Here is an 18,321-nt window from a genome sequence, read left to right on the forward strand (position 1 = left end):
ATTTTCTATGTGTTATTCAGAACTTCTACGATGCAATATTTTTTAAAAAAGAAAAGCCAAGTAGTAGATAGTTCGGATGTTGTGTTCTCACATTTTCCAGATAGGTATCTTGGACTAGGTCTCTGGCAAAGAATGATCCTGCCTATAAATAAAGATCTATACAAACTTAAACAATAGGCCGTATCCAACAAAATGAGTTTCAGTGTAAAGAAAAGCAAAGTTTTACATTTAGGCAGGAAAAATCAAAGGTACAAGTACAGATTGGGCGAGACCTGGCTTAAAAACAGTAACTGTGAGAGAGACCTTGGAGTCCTAGTGGACGATCACTTGATTATGAGCCAGCAGTGTGCAGCAGCAATCAAAAAAGCTAATACAATCCTGGGTTGTATAAACAGAGGCATAGAATCAGGATCATGCGAGGTATTAGTACCGCTTTATAAAAACCTAGTAAGACCACACCTGGAATACTGCAGCCAGTTTTGGTCACCATATCACGGAAAAGATGTTGAGAGTTTGGAAAAAATTCAGAAAAGAGCTACTAAGATGATCCAAGGCTTGGAGACTAAAACATACAAAGAATGGTTGTGGGACGTGGGTTTGGCTAGTATAAAGAAAAGAAGAAGTAGGGGAGACATGATAGCAATATTCCAGTATCTGAGGGGCTGCCACAAGGAAGAGGGGGTCACGTTCACCAGAGCACTAGAGGGAAGGATGAGAAACAATAGTTGGAAACTGATCAAAGAGAGAAGCAACCTGGAATTAAGGAGAAACTTCCTGACAGTGATGACCATCAACCTGTGGAACAGCTTGCCTCCAGAAATCATGGGCGCTCCATCACCGGAGATTTTGAAGAAGAGACTAGACAATCACCTATCTGAGATGGTATAAGTTCTCCTGTTTGAGCAGGGGGCTGGACTAGAAGACCTCCAAGGTCCCTTTCAGCTCTGTTCTATTCTAAATGTGGTAGTCTAATCTCTCTGACCAGTGTTGTTGCTGATCTGAATACCTGACAAGCACCAACTAGATCCTAACTAGGTAGCTTGATCTTCCTAACACATAGGGATTTCTTACCTAATAAAATCGCAGATTATAGAAGTTAGTTTTGTATCTTGGTTGTTTCATTTTCTAGGATTTTTCAAATTGTATGTTGGTTATATGTATTTTCTTCTAAAGAATTTTTGAAGGCAGTTCTGGTACGGTATAATTATTTCTGCATTTTTTATTTGTTTTCTAGGTCTTTGGAACTGTTTTTTGCTACTAATCAAAATAATAGAGAACATATGGCTGATGCAAAGTCGCCACACCTCTGCCGCAAGTTTTCTTCCCCTCCACCTTTATCTCTCTCTAGGACATCTTCACCTGTTAGAACAAGAAAATTATCATTAAATTCTCCACTAAATTCAAGAATAGGAGCATTAGATCTATCTGCTTCTTCTGTTAGCAGTCCTACCTCAACATACAGCCCTGGAACATCATCACCCCCCATGTCAACTAAAGTGCCACTGGATCTAAGCAAAAGCCCTTCATCTCCAGAGCAAAGCCCTGGTTTCTCAGAAGACAATTCCGAAAATCTACGCAATGAGCTTTGCAATAAGCTACGAAGAAGTATTCGAAGAGGTATTTGTCTGTCTGTCTATCATTTATTTATTTCATTATATTATATAACAACTTTATAATGCAGTCTTCTTCAGTGTGATTTCCTCCAAGTGTGGGGATTAGAAATCTTACAATATCCAGATATCCAGGCAGCAGCTAATGTTTATGCTCTCTGAAAGTTTGGGAGTCTCTAGAAACTAAGTTAGGGAAGGTGCTGTATATATTGCAGTTAATGAGTACTTACTATGATTAATGTGGCAACTGGATTACTCTAGAATAGTGAAAGTGGATTTGCTGACATTTTGTATGAAAACTACCCACCAGATTTCTGATGCCACTATTTCACTTAAATGTATCTGTGAAAAGAAATAGAAAGCAATATTAGAAAAATAAGGTTTTCTCCTTTCACCAATGCAAGGATCCACAGTTAGGCTAGAAAAAGAGTTGTTGAGGGTGCAAGTTCATTCTCCAAGCTTGTGGGTTGCTTTCTGAACATTTAGTTACCGAGCTATGTAACATCTTCAGCATAGTTTAGGGCAGTGGTTCTCAACCTGTGGGTCGGGACCCCATTTGGGATCGAACGACCATTTCACGGGAGTCGCCAAACAAGGCTGTCCGCCATTTTTTTCCTCTTTTCTTTGGCCATGCCCCTGGCACCTGGTGATGTATAAGTGGTTGGGGGTCACCACAACATGGGGAACTGTGTTATGGGGTCACGGCATTAGAAAGGTTGAGAACCACTGGTTTAGGGGATGTCAGTGTTCTTTTTGAAAGGGCTTGGTTAAGAGGCTGGTTGAGCTCTGATTGGCTGTCTCTGATTGATTTGGATCCTAAGAGGTACATAGGTGGTTGTAGATCAATGTGTCTGTCGATATAATTGCTTGTGGAGACAGCATCGACCCTCATCCAACCCATGCAAGCCCCCTCCCCACCTCCAGCAATTCACTTCTCAATGTCCCTGACCTGAGGTAACCTCCCCATTACAAGACCCATCACAAGACTCACTGATAACTCACATCTGCCCCATCACAAGACCCACCACAGACCCTCACTTGACATACCCACACTTAAAGCCCTTTTAAACAGAACACTGACATTGACATCCCCTAAACTCTGCCGAAGATATTGCAAAAGAGTTGTTATCAGGCATAGCCAGATGCAAGTTTTTTTTGAGACAATTTAAAAATGTTCTGCCTAAATGCATTACTGTCAGTCACATGTTTTAGTGTTTATTTATTAGGTGCATATGCTGTATGGATTTTTATCCTGCATTTGTTATTTTTATAAATAACTCAAGAACATGAACATGACTAGTATTCCTTTTTCCTATTTTCCCCACAACAACAATCCTGTAAATTGGATTGGGCTGAATGAGTGTGATTGGCCTGAAGTCACCCAGATAGCTTTCATGCCAAAGGTGGGACTAGAATTCAGTTTCCTGGTTTCCTCCTTGGGGCTTTAATCACTAAGTCAAACTGACTCTCTGCTATTGCTATAAGGGGGGGGGGAGAGATTGTATAGGCATCACTCTTTGTGCATTGTAACTGCAGTACAATAGTCCATTATGATGAAGCTAATAATATTTTAAAGGCGTATCTTCCACTTTACATTCATTCTTTTGGGAATCTCTTCATACTGTTTCTTCCTTTGATTATTTTGTTTTAGTTTATTTCTTTTCTTTTCTTTTTTATTTTATGTTATGTTCATTTTCCCCCAGATGTCTTTCTTGACACTGTCAGATATATATATTTATCAGATAAAACAGGTATAACCTCTCATCAGCCTTGTGTATATTATATTGTTCTTTATAAACAATCAAATCAATCATGCTTTTAGTTTTGTATTAATTTCTTTAAAGTATATAAATATGAATACATAATGTATTTGAAACTGGTTTTTTTCTAAGAAGACCCCCAGTTACCATACTGATTCAGCCATGTGACTTTTTCTGTTATTTTTTTGTCTCATTTCCCATTTATGTATTCATATCACCTAATAGAATTTTCTTCCCTTGGATCATTCATTGGGAATATTGCACAATTTCCCCCGCAACTTTTCATTAGTTCTTCTATTATGAATGTGTATGAGTGTGACAGACGAGCAGGGCCTTGCCTGCCAAAGGGAACTTACTGGGCCTAGTTGGGAAGGAGGCAGCGGGATCGAGTTGCCCTTTGCACAAAGCAGGAGAAGCATGATGGCCACACCTAATGGTGTGGTTCTCACCTAATGACCACAACTGGGATTACTGCAATTGCCATTGCTAAAAAGCCTAATCACATGATGTTTCAACTAACAACTATTTTGCTTGACAATGGAAATTCTGATCCAATTAGGGTTGTTATATGACTGCTACCTATAAATAATGTTCCTGAGATTATTTTCAGCAAAAGTTAGTATATCATATGGCACATAGTATATATATTACCTTTTTATTATAGATTCTAGTTAGTAATACCCAGGCTACAGTCTGCATTTTTCAAGTGTATTACATTAGATGCAGAATAACTGTACTAACCTACCTTGTGAAAAATATAGTTCAATACTTGGATAAAAATATTTTCCAGTTTTCTGAATTCCCAAAGTCCCATGTATTATGTTACAATAATTTAGAGAATAGGCTTCGCTTTAATATCTTGTCTCTGTTCTTATATTTAAAAACATTCTATAGTTAAGGAGTCACTGGCAAATTGTGGACATAATTAGAGATTTTCTGTTACTATTTTTTAAAAAATATATTACTTTTAATGAAAAAAGCTAATCCCATTTATCAGGAAAGGGAAAACAAGAGCTATTTTAGTTGTATAGTCATAATGAAAAATTTCAAAATGTGAAATTGTCCATGGTCAGAGTAAATGGTATTGCAAACAGAATTTAATTCCAATAAACAGAATAGCCTGAAGTGTAGAAATGTGCATTACTTCTGTGCAAAGAATATGTGTTAAATGCATATGTCTCTGGATTTGGGGGGGGGGACTTAGATTAATTCATGCCTTATTCACCTCTCATCTACTTCAGATGATCCAAAAGACACTAGTATAGTCAATATTTGGTGTCTCCCATTGCATTCATGAAATACAAAGCTTGCTTCTGCTTCATAGGCTGCACTGGCTCCCAATGGGCTTCTAAGTATGATGCAGGCTGCTAGTTGCTGCTTATAATGCCCTATATAGCATAGGACTAGGTAACTCGCAGGACCTCCTATTTCCAATGTTTTTGTTTGTCCCACCAGATCTGGTAGGGGGAACATGCTCCAGGTCCCTTCTGTTCAGCAATGTCATCTTGCTGGACAAGGAGTCATGCATTCTTTTGCAATGCCTGATCAGTTGAACAGCATCTCTTCAGATAGTTGGACAGTCCCCATCATTTTAACTTTTTGTAAGTGACTTAAAATACAACTGTTCCTATAGGCATTTGGACTGGGAATTAACAAGCTCTGTTAATTGATTGATAACCAGTTTATTGTTGAATTGGTAACTTGAAATGCTTTTCTTGATTTTGGACTGTGATTAGGTGAATCATTGATTTTAGTTTGGTTTTAAACTTTCTGTGTATTATCCAGAGTCATTTAGATGGGTGCCATATAAATTGTTTAAATCAATCAATCTTGGTTACTAAGGTACACTCTTTCAATATGTTTCTGCTATATATTTTCATAACACAAAAATATGGAGTTAATAATATTTATTGTGAGAGTACAATAAAAACACCAATAAAATACAGAAAATACATAAATAATTGTATTCAATAGGAGGATGACTCCTACGATGTTTCGTAGAGGTTTTGTACAGTTATGAAGCTCCCAAAGTTCTATAATAAATCTTATTTTTTTAAAAAGAAGCAAAAAAAGCTGTTACGCCATTTGCCAATGTTGCTCTGTGGCAGCAGTATATACATTAGAAGAAAAGAAGAGGAGAGGAGGAGAATACTTTATTTGCCCAAGTGTGATTAGACACACAAGGAATTTATCTCCAGTGCAGAAGCTCTCGGTGTACATGCAAAGCAACAGAATCATTATCGTCGTTGTCATCCTCCTCATTATCATTCCAATAAGAAGGGGGAGTAAAGAAAATAATAGGAAGGATACATGATAATACTACAGCCATACTACATGGGTAAATATATATAGACATTAACAGCACTGTGAGAATTAGGTATTCAGCAGATGAAGGGCATGAGGGAAAAAAACAATACCTGTGTCTAATAGTTTTGGCATGCAGTGACCTGTAGTGGCATTCCAAGGGGTGGAATTGAAACAGTTTATGTCCAAGATTTGAGGTGTCTGTAGATACCTTCTCAGCTCTCCTTCTGACCTACGCAATATACAAGATGGGCTGATTGCAATTGTTCTTTTTGCAGTCTTAACTATCCATTGGAGTTTGTCCCTCTCCTGTTTGATTGCTATACCAAACCAGACATTTATAGAAGTACAAATGACAGACTCAATAATTCCTCTGTAAAACCATATCAACAGTTCCTGGGGCAGTCTGAACTTCCTGAGTTGATGCAGAGAGAACATTCTTTGTTGTGCCTTTTTAATAAGGGTTGTAATATTAAGTGGGAGATTATAGAACCCAAAAATTTGAAGGACTCTACTTCTGATACTGTACTGTTGAATATAAGATGAAGTGGTAGAATAGAATTGCTCCTCCTAAATTCCACTCTCATCTCTACATTTTTAAGTTTGTTCAGCTCCAGATTGTTCTGGCTGCACTCAGGCCCAGTTCTTCAACCTCCTGTTTGTATGCAGAGTCATCACCCTCTTGAAGATGTTGTATCATCATCAATCTTCAGTACTTTAACAGAGAGTTCCCTTGAGTTGCAGTCATTGGTATAGAAAGAGAAGACCAACTGAAAGAGCACATAGCCCTGAGGGCACCTGTACTAATTGTCTGGGTACAAGATGTAATTTTCTCTAGTTTCACCTGATGCTGCCTATCTGTCAAAAAGCTGATGATCTATCTACAAGTATGAACAGGCACAGTGAGCTGAATCAATTTAGAGTGAAGAATTTCTGGAATGATGGTATTGAATGCCAAGCTAAAGTATACAACAAGGACCCATGCATGAGTCCCCAGGGATTCAAGATGTTGCAAGATGTAGTGCCGTGTCATATTGACAGCATCATCTGCTGACCTATTTGCTCAGTAGGCGAACTGTAAGGGGTCTAGCAGGAGATCTATGATGATTTTTAAATGGGCCAACACTAATCTCTCAAAGGTCTTCATAACTACAGATGTCAGACCAACTGGCTTGTAGTCATTTAGCTCCTGAAGGAGGATCTCTTAAGAATCAGGATGATGGTAGAGTGCTTGAAGCAAGAAGGGACATATGTAACACATCTCCAGTGATTTATTAAAAAATAAATATCAGTAATATTTAAAATGTATAAGGTTAATCATATCAATAATTGACATAAAAGAATTATTCAAAATAAACTAATTGATACAGATATTAAGTTGCAATTTTTAGCTTTTAATATGAGATACCTGGATTTTCTGATAGCCTAAAGAATTGTTCAGGAGAACAAGACATTGGCAGAGAGATTGATTGGTGGACATTTACACAAATTCAATCTAAATATAAAGAGGACAAAAAATTATATGAAATCCAAAAAGAGCTGCAAGAATTGGATAAAATTATACATGGAACAGAAATAAAATTAATTAGCAATTTATACAAATACCTATTGAGATATAAAATGGAAGACGAGGTTGTCAAAGACACAATGATTAGATGGGCAGAAAATTTCGGATATAATATAGAATTGGAGAAATGGGAAAAAATATGGGAAATAAATATAAAATTGACTATGTCGGCAGCATTCAAGAAAAACCAGTTGAAGATGTTTTACAGATGGCATCTTCCACCAGCAAAGCTTGCCAAGATGTTCCAGAATAATTCGCCAACGTGCTGGAAATGTAAAAAAGTATATGGAACATATTATCTATGGTGGACATGCCCAGTTGCAAAAAAATACTGGTCTACAATAAGAAAATGGATCCAAGAAATAATAGACCAACCCATAGACTGGAAACCAGAGATCTTTTTGTTGGATATTTTAAATAGAAAATATAGTAAAGAAATATGGTACTTAATTTTACATATAATAACGGCAGCAAGAATAGCATATGCACCGTGCTGGAAAAATAAGAATATACCAACAGAGGAAGAAGTGATAAGAAAAATCCTGGACTGTGCTGAGATGGACAAATTAACAAAAGAGATAAAAGCAAAGGAAGACACAGAGTATTATATAGTATGGAACAAGTTGTATGTCTGGTTGGAGACTAGAATTAATAGAGGAGAATAAATATGGAAAGGTCAAAAGTGAAAATATGTGTATAATAATGTATAATAATAATAATATGAATTATTCTTAGTAAGAAGTAGAACATGAAGGAAGAAAAATGTAAATAAGAGATAACGGGGCTATAAGGACAAATATTCTAAAGAAGAATAAGGGGAAAATGTAAATATTAGATTACCGTTATGTAATTGCTGTAAAAAAAGGAGGAGTATATATATATATATATTGTTTGTATGTGTGTTTTGTTTTGTTTTGTTCTGTTTTGTCTTGTTGGTTAAAAATAAATAAATAAAAAAGAATTGTTCAGGAGCATTTACTGAAGAAGTGCCTAATCTTGTGAGAAAGCTAATAATGAATGGGAGAATCACAGGGTTAAGGGAGACATGTAAAACATCATGTCTAACTCCTTGCTCTCTGCAGAAAGTCAAATGCTTAAGATACCCAGGATAGATGGCCCTCTAGCTATTTTTGAATCCAGCCAATGAATGGAAGTCCACTATTCCTTTGAGTAACTGGCTCCATTGTTGAGCCATCACTGTTAGGAAATTGTTTTTACCTTACAAAAGATATAACGTTCTACTATAAAAGTAATGATCAGTGCCAAATAAAGTGTTAAATCTAGAAGTCAAATCTGTTCTTCATTATCAAGTGCTTTCCCAAGCAACAAATGGAGCACAGTAAATTCACATCTGGAAACAATTCATGGTCATGATTTTATTATTCTGAATTTTAGTCTTCTGGAAGAAGAAATTGGAATTTTGGTTCAGAACCATCATTATTTTTAGGGAGCATCCTTTGAGGGTCCCTAAATAGTAAAACAGAGTCTAATAACAGTGTGAAAGATATACTAGATTGTGATACCATGGGGAATATTTGACATCTCCTGTGATGGATAGAACCTCAGTTATTAAGCTGATAATATCTGAGCTTGTCTATTCTTCCAAGCTTGTATTAGAATAACATTATAAAGAGAATAATCTTGTAGAAAAAAATCCTCTTAACTAAATCAACTCAGTGGTGATTTATTTTAAATATTAGTGTGAAGTATTTGATCGATGAAGGGATTTTTTTTTTCATAAAAGTAGAACTAAATCAAATCTCAACACTGAAAAGAAAAGCTTTTTTCAGCTAACATTTAATACTAAAATGGTTTTGCAAACAATAAATTCTAGTGAGCTACATGTTTTCTCTTTTTATTAAACTGTCTTATAATTCAAATACCTTCCTTGTTTCTTTAACCTGGATTCTGAGGTTTTGTATGCACCCTTAGACTGTCTAAATAGAACTGGTGCAAAAAAATCCCCAACATTGCTATTTCCAACTGTACAGTATCACATTCCCCTAAATTATTGTTGAATTGTTGAATTGAGTTAAGGAGATGCTGACATTGTACCTTTGTCCACTTCAAAGTACCTTGTGGTGGCACCTCTTTAATCCGAAAATGTATTTTCCCTAGGTTGCATGGATGCTGTATCAAGCCCAAGAAATGATGCAACTTCTTTAAGTATGCACTGCCACATAGATAATATGGTTGCCAAAATTATACCAATATAGTGATTAATTATTGAACAACAACAACAACAGTAATAATAATGGTGATGATGATGATAAAGTTGGAAGGACCTTGGAGATCATCTAGTCCAACCCCCTGCTCAGGCAGGGAACCCTTTACCATTACAGACAAATGGCTGTCCAGTCTCTTCTTAAAAACTTCCAGTGTTGAAGCATTCATTGCTTCTGGAGGCAGGTTGTTCCATTGGTTAATTGTTCTAACTGTCAGGAAGTTTCTCCTTAGTTCTAGGTTGCTTCTCTCTTTGGTTAGTTTCCATCTGTACTTCTTGTCCTGCCTTCAGGCACTTTGGAAAATAGCTTGACTCCCTCTTCTTTGTGGCAGCCCCTGATATATTGGAACACTGCTATCATGTCCCCCCTCGTCCTTCTTTTCGTTAAACTAGACATACCCAATTCCAGCAATTGTTCCTTATAAGTTTTAGCCTCCAGTCCCCTAATCATCTTTGTTGCTCTTTCTAGAATCTCAGCATCTTTTTTACATCGTGGTGACCAAAACTGGATGCAGTATTCCAAGTGTGGCCTTACCAAGGCATTGTAAAGTGGTATTAATACTTCATGTGATTTTGATTCTATCCCTCTGTTAATGCAGCCTAGCACTGTGTTGGTTTTTTTGGCAGCTGCAGCACACTGCTGGCTCATATTTAACTGATTGTCCACTAGGACTCTGAGATCCCTCTCACAGTTACTACTATTGAGCAAGTACCCCCTATACTATACCTGTACATTTGGTTTTTCTTGCCTAAATGCAGAGCCTTACTTTTACAATAGTGTTCAAATAGAAACCTCTGCAATTTTATCACAATTTGTATCCATCGAATACCTCACACACCACACCCAGTTGATCCATGAATTATTTGATATTGTGCTCACCAATTTAAAAACCTGTTGAAATATATTTTTCTTTCAATGATATGTTTTATATGTGGAATTATAAATGCTGGCTCTATACTGCCCAGGTACAAAATACATGTTCAAAGTGTGTTTCAGTCATTTGTTTCTGCACGCTGAATAAGAATAAGAGTTTTAGTATGTTTCCTATATTTCTAGCGTTCTTGTTTTTTTTAATAGCAGGAGTTTTGGAATCTGTACCAGTTGATCATCCTATCCCAGAAAGTGCCTCAACAGTAGATCCTCCTGAGCTGTCTCCATGTAGATCCCCTTCAACTCCACGACATCTACGTTACTGGCAGACAGGAGGTAATATGAAAATATTGACTTCATTACAGGATACTGCTGCATGGAATTAAGCTACTTCAATAGGATTTGAACTCTTGTATAAATCACTTAGTTCTGAATTTGTTTCTCTTTTTAAATTTTTTCCCCTCTAGGACATTAATTACTGTTTTTAAAATGTTTGTTTATTACACAGTATATAGAAAAGAAAATGGAAATAATACCATTCAATATTATTGACATTGGCAGTAAGATAAATTTCCATTCAGCTATGAGGATATATTCTGGAATATTTTGAACAAAATGTACATTTGTTTGAGAAAAACATTAACTAAGGTCTTCTGACAGATTTGTGTGATACAAGCTGAGGGCACATTTTTGCCACCAGGTGTGAGGAAGATACCTACTATTGTTAGGGAGAAAAAAATTATCCTGTACCTAATAATAAGTGTATTCTGTATGTAAGGCATAGATAAATGTCCTAATCCGGTGGAAAAGCTAGGAACTAGTTGTTAAGGAAACTGCAGAGAGAATAAATAAGATAGCTTCACTAGTTCACTAGTTAACAATAACCTTAACCTTGGGGATCAGCTGTCAGATTGTTATCCCCCGAGGGGATAACAAGGTTGGCGAGCAGAAGGGTGACTCCAAAGACGCACCCAACAAGCAACCCTTTGACACTTATAGGGCCCACCCGACAGTGGGATGGGGGAGTAAGAGACAGGAACAACGGGATAGCCAATTCCCAGAGGCTTACACACGTGCAAGGAAAACAACAGGACTGGCAAACGGGAGAACGACACTCGAAACGTACACACTAGGCAGTTTGGTGACATGGAGGCAAGCTAAGATGAATGGGGTGGTGGGAAGAGATGAACAAAGCAATCTGACAGCCGATCCCCAGGCACTTGTATACGCACCAAGAGAACAAAAATATCTGGAGGGGGGAGAGTAACTTCAGAAACGGCCCCTTTAAGAACAACACAGCCGATGCTAATGAGTGGACCAATGACCTGATCGAGGGTCAAGGCGCAGAGGTAGCCAGTCACATAAAAACGGACTCCCAGATCCAGCATTTTATACTCTGACGATGTCGGCAGGGTGGCCGACGAAAGCTTAGTACTTTTGTAGATTAAACAGTTCTGTTTTTCTGTTTATGATTTTATCCTGGTGATCACTTCTGTTTATCAATTTCATGAGACACACACACACACACACACACACACACACACACACACATACATTGGATTATAATTATTAGAGTTTTGATAGTAGCTATTACAGTAATACAGAGAATATGAACAGTAACAGGCATTACTGTTAAACAGAAGGAAACCTGGGAAGTAAGTACTATGGTTTTGAGCCTAAAGAACATAAAGTTGTGGAATCCTGTTAAGTCATTAGGTGTAGGCCTGCTTTGGTTACTATCTCGATGTGAAGTGACAGAGGTATAGCCCAAAAACAAAATTTCTCAATGGTGGACCCATCTCTATGGAACATGTAGCCCCTGGAGACATGCTTTTTGGGGAGGCTTAAATTTTTCCTTTTAAAATAGGCTTTTAATATTTTGACTCCTAATGAGGAAGAGGGATAGACATCTTTTTATTTATTTTTTTATTTCTTTATAGTAACTTATTTCAAGATTGCTTGTTGAGATTCTTGTATACTCCTCAAAGTCATGAAATTGGAGTAGAAATATTTGCTTTCATTTTGAGTTATCATAAAGATTAAGACTAAACATACTGTATAGAGACTCTGGAAAATTCAAACAAATTCATATATACAGTAAGATTCTATAAATTGATTCATTTTTGGGAATAATGAAAAATTATTCAGCATTCCAGAAGCAGGAGAGAAAGAAAGATATATAATTTTAAAATTCAAAGCAAACATATATCTATATCTATCTATATATCTATATCTATATATCTATATCTAGATAGATAGATAGATAGATAGATAGATAGATAGATAGATAGATATATCTATATTTCTATATCTGTCTATCTATCTATCTATCTATCTATCTATCTATCTATCTATCTATCTATCTATCTATCTATCTCTATATAGTTATAGTTATATAGTTATATACCGTATATGCCGGTGTATAAGGCGACTTCCGCAAGCGTTAAAATTGGCGCCGAAGTTGGGGGTCGTCTTATACGCCGAGTCGTCTTATACGCCGGAAATACTGGTAGTTTCCGGCATATAAGACAATGTTCTAGGAATGCGACTTGGCGCCAAAGACGGGGGTCGTCTTATACGCCGGGTCGCCTTGTACGCCGGCATATACGGTAGTTATATAGTTATATATAGTTATATATATCAAGTATGCACAGAGATATTCAAATGGATTCTTATTTATAAACAATGTGAAGTGAGGTGTTTTTAATTTATAAAACAATGTCAGCTGATGTTGTATTTATTTTTATTTTCCTTGCAGTACAGGTGACTGACAATGGTTATTGTTCTGTTTCTCCTGCTTCTGCTTTTGCTATTGCTACAGCTGCAGCTTGTCATGGAAGTCCACCAGGTAAGATTACTAATTAATCTATGTGAATCAGCCCTGATTTGAATTGAACTGGACATATGAGCATGATAAGTTTCTAGTTCAGGATTTAAGGACAAACCAATTTATTCTACCTGATATGAGATTTGATTTTAAAGAAGAATTTGTTAGTCTGTAATGAGAATTATCAGAACATCTAAAGTTTCTTCAGTTTTTGGACTGAATGAGATGAAAATAATAGGGATTACAGGCCCAAGTTTAAATTGATATCTTCACAGATGCTGCTACAATAAATCTTGAATTGCATTTCCAACTTAAAAATAAACTTTTGGAAAAATTATAAAATACAATGCTTTTATGGGAAACCACTGAAAAACAATGACAACTGATTTTCCTTGTGGAGTTGCCATGAGTATTGGCATCACTGGCAAGCTTGTCTCCTCTAGGGATGTATCTCCTTAATAACTGACCAGACACCGGTGTATCAGATTTGTAACTTTATAATAATATTTTATGTTAATTGCTGGTTAGCAAAGGCAGAAGCAGCAGGCTAGTAAGAGAGATTACAGTAAGATATTTGTTTGCTTATTTTCTTAATTAAATACATAAATTCTTCTGACTATACTAATTTGTAAATGTTGCTTTGTTTCATGCCCCTTCGGGCAAATATTTAACATGGATAAAGAAAATGATGTTACTATTACACAACTGGAAGGAACTATATTTGGTGAAATTTTCCATGCTGTAGCTGTTGAAAGTGCAAACATCTGCCTAGTTGCTAGCATTTCAATATCTTATTTTTGCAAGAATCAATCTGAACAATGTTTCTGTTATTAAGACTGCAGTTTTTGCTAAGTATGAACCTGTACTTGGCATGTTCTTCCTATTACTTTTTATCAAAAATCTGGGAATTGTTTTATGTCCAAATATTCATCTCTCTGAGATGCAAAGACAGAATCTGTCTGTAAATTATATAGCCATCTACATATATTTTCCTTGTAACTTTCACAAACTGTGATGAATTTGAATAGAATTCTATTTTTGTTTTAGAAGTAAGAGCTGTTTTGAATCTGGAGAACTGTTGCTTAGCAATTCTGTCAAATGGTTGGGTAAATGCTTTCTTTCAGATTGGCAAATCACACTATGAAGCTTTTATTAAGCAATTATTAAGCAATAACCTTGAATTAAAGTTACAGTTATCTGAGAAAGATAAAGAGGACTTCTTGTTGATAAATACATGTTAATAAATATATCTCCTTTTATAAGGAAAGGTGATGTAGTTTAGTGATAGTGCATTTAAGAAAAGTTCCAGATTTAGTCCGCCGGTCTTCAGTTAAAAGCATCAGCAGGTGATGGGACCAAGTTGTCCTGGATGTCCTTGAGATATCCTAGGAGACCAATAATACTTTACATTAGACATGATACCTGTTAATAATGCCTCTGACTTCTAATTTATACTAGAAATATTCACAGCTTTCTTTACATTACTACATTAGAAATCTGAGTTGTGATCTGTTCTTGCCCCATAATAAAGTCTGATTTGAATTGAACTGCACTCTAAAGAGTTATGGTAGAGCCAAGACAAAAACAAATCTCATTTCATTTACTTTTCATGTTAATTAAAATTAAATAAACTTATGCTTTATATGTATTTAAATCTATACAGTTGTTTTTTATAAAGAGAAGCATTTTTAAAATAAGTAATTCTAATGCAGAAGAAGCAGGAGACAAAGAATAATTAAATCACTCAAATGTGTATATTTTCTACTATGTAGACTCTTGAGAATGTATCTATACCATTCAACAGCAGTGCAGGGAGTGCCTTTTTGTAAAATTTCAATTGCCCATCTTCATATGAAAAACTGTTATGGAAACCCAGGATTAGTCAAGATTCATTCTGTTTTGACAGAAGGAGCATTCTTATTTATGTGAGCAAAATAAATTCCTTTATGACTCATTGTGTCTCTTCGATTGATTTAACATTAATTTGAACAAGAATTGCAGTTTCAAATAACAATAGTATAAAACCAAAAAATCAAAATGCTGTACATTTTCATAGGTATGGTACACGAGAGGTACTTGGAGAAGTTGACCCAGCTCTTTGAGGAGCATAAGGCCAAGTACGGGCTGCCCCAAGACAAGTACCTAATGATCACCTAGCCGGCCACATTGGACCAGCCTGGGACACAGAGGGGCAATATTTTTTAGAGAATGTTTGTTGTGGGTATGTGTATGTATGTAGATGAATGGTGGCCCTGTTATGTATAAATTTTATTATTGTATTTAGGGCGTATGAATGTGAATATTTTTATTTTTATGTATATAAATTGAGTGTGAATGTGTATTGAGTGTTTGGGGTATGAGAATGGTGGAGTCGGGGGCAGAGCCTGGTACCCCCTCTGCTGAGTGCAATAGCAAAAGTAGGGGGGGCGGGACTTACCCTTGGGCTTGGTCTGTATGGAAAGCTAGTCCGGTCAGGAAGGGAGAAGGCTGGTGAGGGTGGGGGTACTCCGGGGAGGGGAGAAGGTCGGAGCATCCCAGTTATGACTGGGATGGGCAGATATGGCGGGAGCCGAGGGGCAGGCCATCTTTGGGGAATGAGGACTCGCTATATTAGAGCGATTCCTTGTTCCGGCCCCTCAAAAGGCTCCTCCTGTAGTACTGGTGACAGGGGAGTACAGGGCCCTAGTTGTAGGCTGCTGTTGCTTAATGCCAGGTCCGTTGTCAACAAAGCCCCCCTTGTCCATGATTTAATATTGGACAGCGGGGCGGACCTGGCATGTATAACCGAAACCTGGCTGGGCCCTGAGGGGGGTGTTTCCCTCTCGGAGATGTGCCCGGACAGGTTTGTGGTGCTTCATCAGCCTCGACATCAGGGCAGGGGTGGGGGAGTGGCAGTCATCGCTCGGAAGTCCTTGAGTCCTCATGGGATTCCTGCCCCGGAGGTTGTTGGGTTGTTGAAGTTGGGTTCACGGGTTCAGTTGGGCTTGCTGCTGACATACCTACCTCCCAGCTGCGTTGCAACAGCCCTGCCTGCGTTGCTGGAGTCAGTAGCCGGGTTGGCGGTGGAGTTCCCCAGACTTATGGTACTGGGGGACTTTAACCTACCATCACTCGGCGATCGCTCAGAGGCGGCGCAGGAGTTCATGGCTTCCATGGCAACCATGGACCTGACCCAGGTAATTCAGGATCCGACTCATAGGGGTGGTCACACACTCGACCTTGTGTTTCTCTCGGGGCAATGGAGACATGATCTGGAATTAAGGGGAATAGAGATCTCGCCCTTGTCATGGACAGATCATTTCCTATTGAGGCTGGACTTCAGAGCATCACTCCCCCATCGCAGAGAGAGGGAGCCGACTAGGTGGTTCCGCCCCAGGCGCCTAATGGACCCAGATCGGTTCCAGGAGGAGCTTGGGGAAATACCTGACTCCCTTGTCCACAACTCGTCCGGGTCCCTGGTTGCGGCCTGGAATGAGGCGGCATCCGGGGCCCTGGATCGAATTGTGCCTTTGCGACCTCTCTGTGGTGGTGGTCCCCGGAGGGCGACTTGGTTTACTGAGGAGCTCCGGGAGATGAAGCGCCACAAGAGACGTCTAGAGCGACGTTGGAGGGCCAGTAACTCTGAATCTGACCGATCACTATTAAGAGCCTATCTTAGGACTTATTTAGTGGCGATAAGGGCAGCAAAGCGTGTTCACTTTTCCGCACTTATTGCGTCTGCAGAATCTCGCCCGGCCGCCTTGTTTAGGGTGACCCGCTCCCTTCTTAAAGTGGAGGAGGCGGAGGAACCCTTGCAGGGGAGAGCTGAGGAGTTTGTTCAGTTTCTTTCGGACAAAATTGCTCAGATTCAGAGAGACCTGGGCTCCGACTGGGCAGTGCCAGCCGAGTTGCCGGGGGCTGGTCTTAGTCATGTTATCTGGAGCGAGTTTGAGCCTGTGACCCCTGATGAAGTGGACAAGGCCATGAGGGCAATGAATGCCGCCACCTGTTTATGGACCCGTGCCCCTCCTGGCTGGTTTCTGCCAGTAGGTGACACGAGGCTGGCTCCAGGCAATAATCAATGCCTCCTTGATGGAGGGGTCTTTCCTGCAACCTTTAAAGGAAGCGGTGGTGAGGCCCCTCCTCAAGAAGCCTTCCCTGGACCCAGCTGTTTTGAAGAACTTTCGTCCTGTCTCCAACCTCCCCTTTGTGGGGAAGGTTGTAGTGAAGGTGGTGGCATCCCAACTCTTGCGATCCTTGGATGAAACTAATTATCTGGACCCTTTTCAATCTGGTTTCAGGCCCGGCTACAGCACTGAGACTGCTTTGGTCACACTGACCGATGACCTCTGGCGAGCCCGGGATAGGGGTCATTCCTCTATCCTGGTGCTTCTTGACCTCTCAGCGGCTTTCGATATCATCGACCATGGTATCCTTCTGCGTCGTCTCGGAGAGGTGGGGGTGGGCGGCACCGTATTGCGGTGGTTCTCCTCCTACTTCTCTGACAGGTCGCAGTCGATGTTGGCGGGCGGACAGAGATCGACCCCTAGGCGCCTCGATCATGGGGTGCCTCAGGGCTTGGTCCTGTCCCCCCTCCTTTTTAACATCTACATGAAACCGCTGGGTGAGATCATTCGGCGACACGGGGTGAGGTATCAGTACGCGGATGATACCCAATTATATATCTCCACCCCGTGTCCTTTCAGTGAAGCAGTCAACGTGATGTGCCGGTGCCTGGAAGATGTGAGGGTCTGGATGGGGGTGAACAGGCTTAGACTCAACCCTGACAAGACCGAGTGGCTCTGGGTCTTGCCTCCCAAAGGTCAACTGGATGGTCCATCATTAGTCCTGGGGGAGGCAAATTTACCTCCCTCAGTGCAGGCACGCAACTTGGGTGTCCTCCTGGACTCACAGCTAAATTTGGAACAACATCTATCGGCTGTGGCCAGGGGGACCTTTGCCCAGGTTTGCCTGGTGCACCAGTTGCGGCCTTATTTGGACCGAGAGGCTTTACTCACAGTCACTCATGCCCTTGTCACCTCAAGACTGGATTACTGTAATGCGCTCTACATGGGGCTACCCTTGAAGAGCGTTCGGAGGCTGCAGTTGGTTCAGAATGCAGCCGCAAGAGCGATTGTGGGCGTGCCAAGGTACGTCCATGTGTCACCTATCCTCCGCG

At 39.2% G+C, this 18,321-nt stretch overlaps 1 protein-coding gene across 6 annotated transcripts in view; it reads left to right on the forward strand.

Annotated features, from left to right (window-relative positions):
- Positions 1 to 18,321, forward strand: part of RASGRF2 (Ras protein specific guanine nucleotide releasing factor 2) — a 162,488-nt gene that overhangs the window by 105,602 nt on the left and 38,565 nt on the right. For 4 of the 6 annotated variants that reach the window (XM_039320718.1, XM_039320720.1, XM_039320715.1 and 1 more), the window contains exons 15-17: positions 1,235 to 1,617; positions 10,544 to 10,672; positions 13,095 to 13,184. In XM_039320718.1, the coding sequence (XP_039176652.1) occupies positions 1,235 to 1,617; positions 10,544 to 10,672; positions 13,095 to 13,184 (602 nt within the window). The remainder of the gene's footprint in view (positions 1 to 1,234; positions 1,618 to 10,543; positions 10,673 to 13,094; positions 13,185 to 18,321) is intronic. The other 2 variants (XM_039320716.1, XM_039320717.1) reach the window with 2 other exon arrangements.

Source organism: Crotalus tigris, unplaced genomic scaffold, assembly GCF_016545835.1.
Source record: "Crotalus tigris isolate CLP2741 ecotype Arizona unplaced genomic scaffold, ASM1654583v1 scf7180000023687.2574627, whole genome shotgun sequence".
In the NCBI taxonomy this organism is placed as follows: Eukaryota; Metazoa; Chordata; class Lepidosauria; order Squamata; family Viperidae; genus Crotalus; species Crotalus tigris.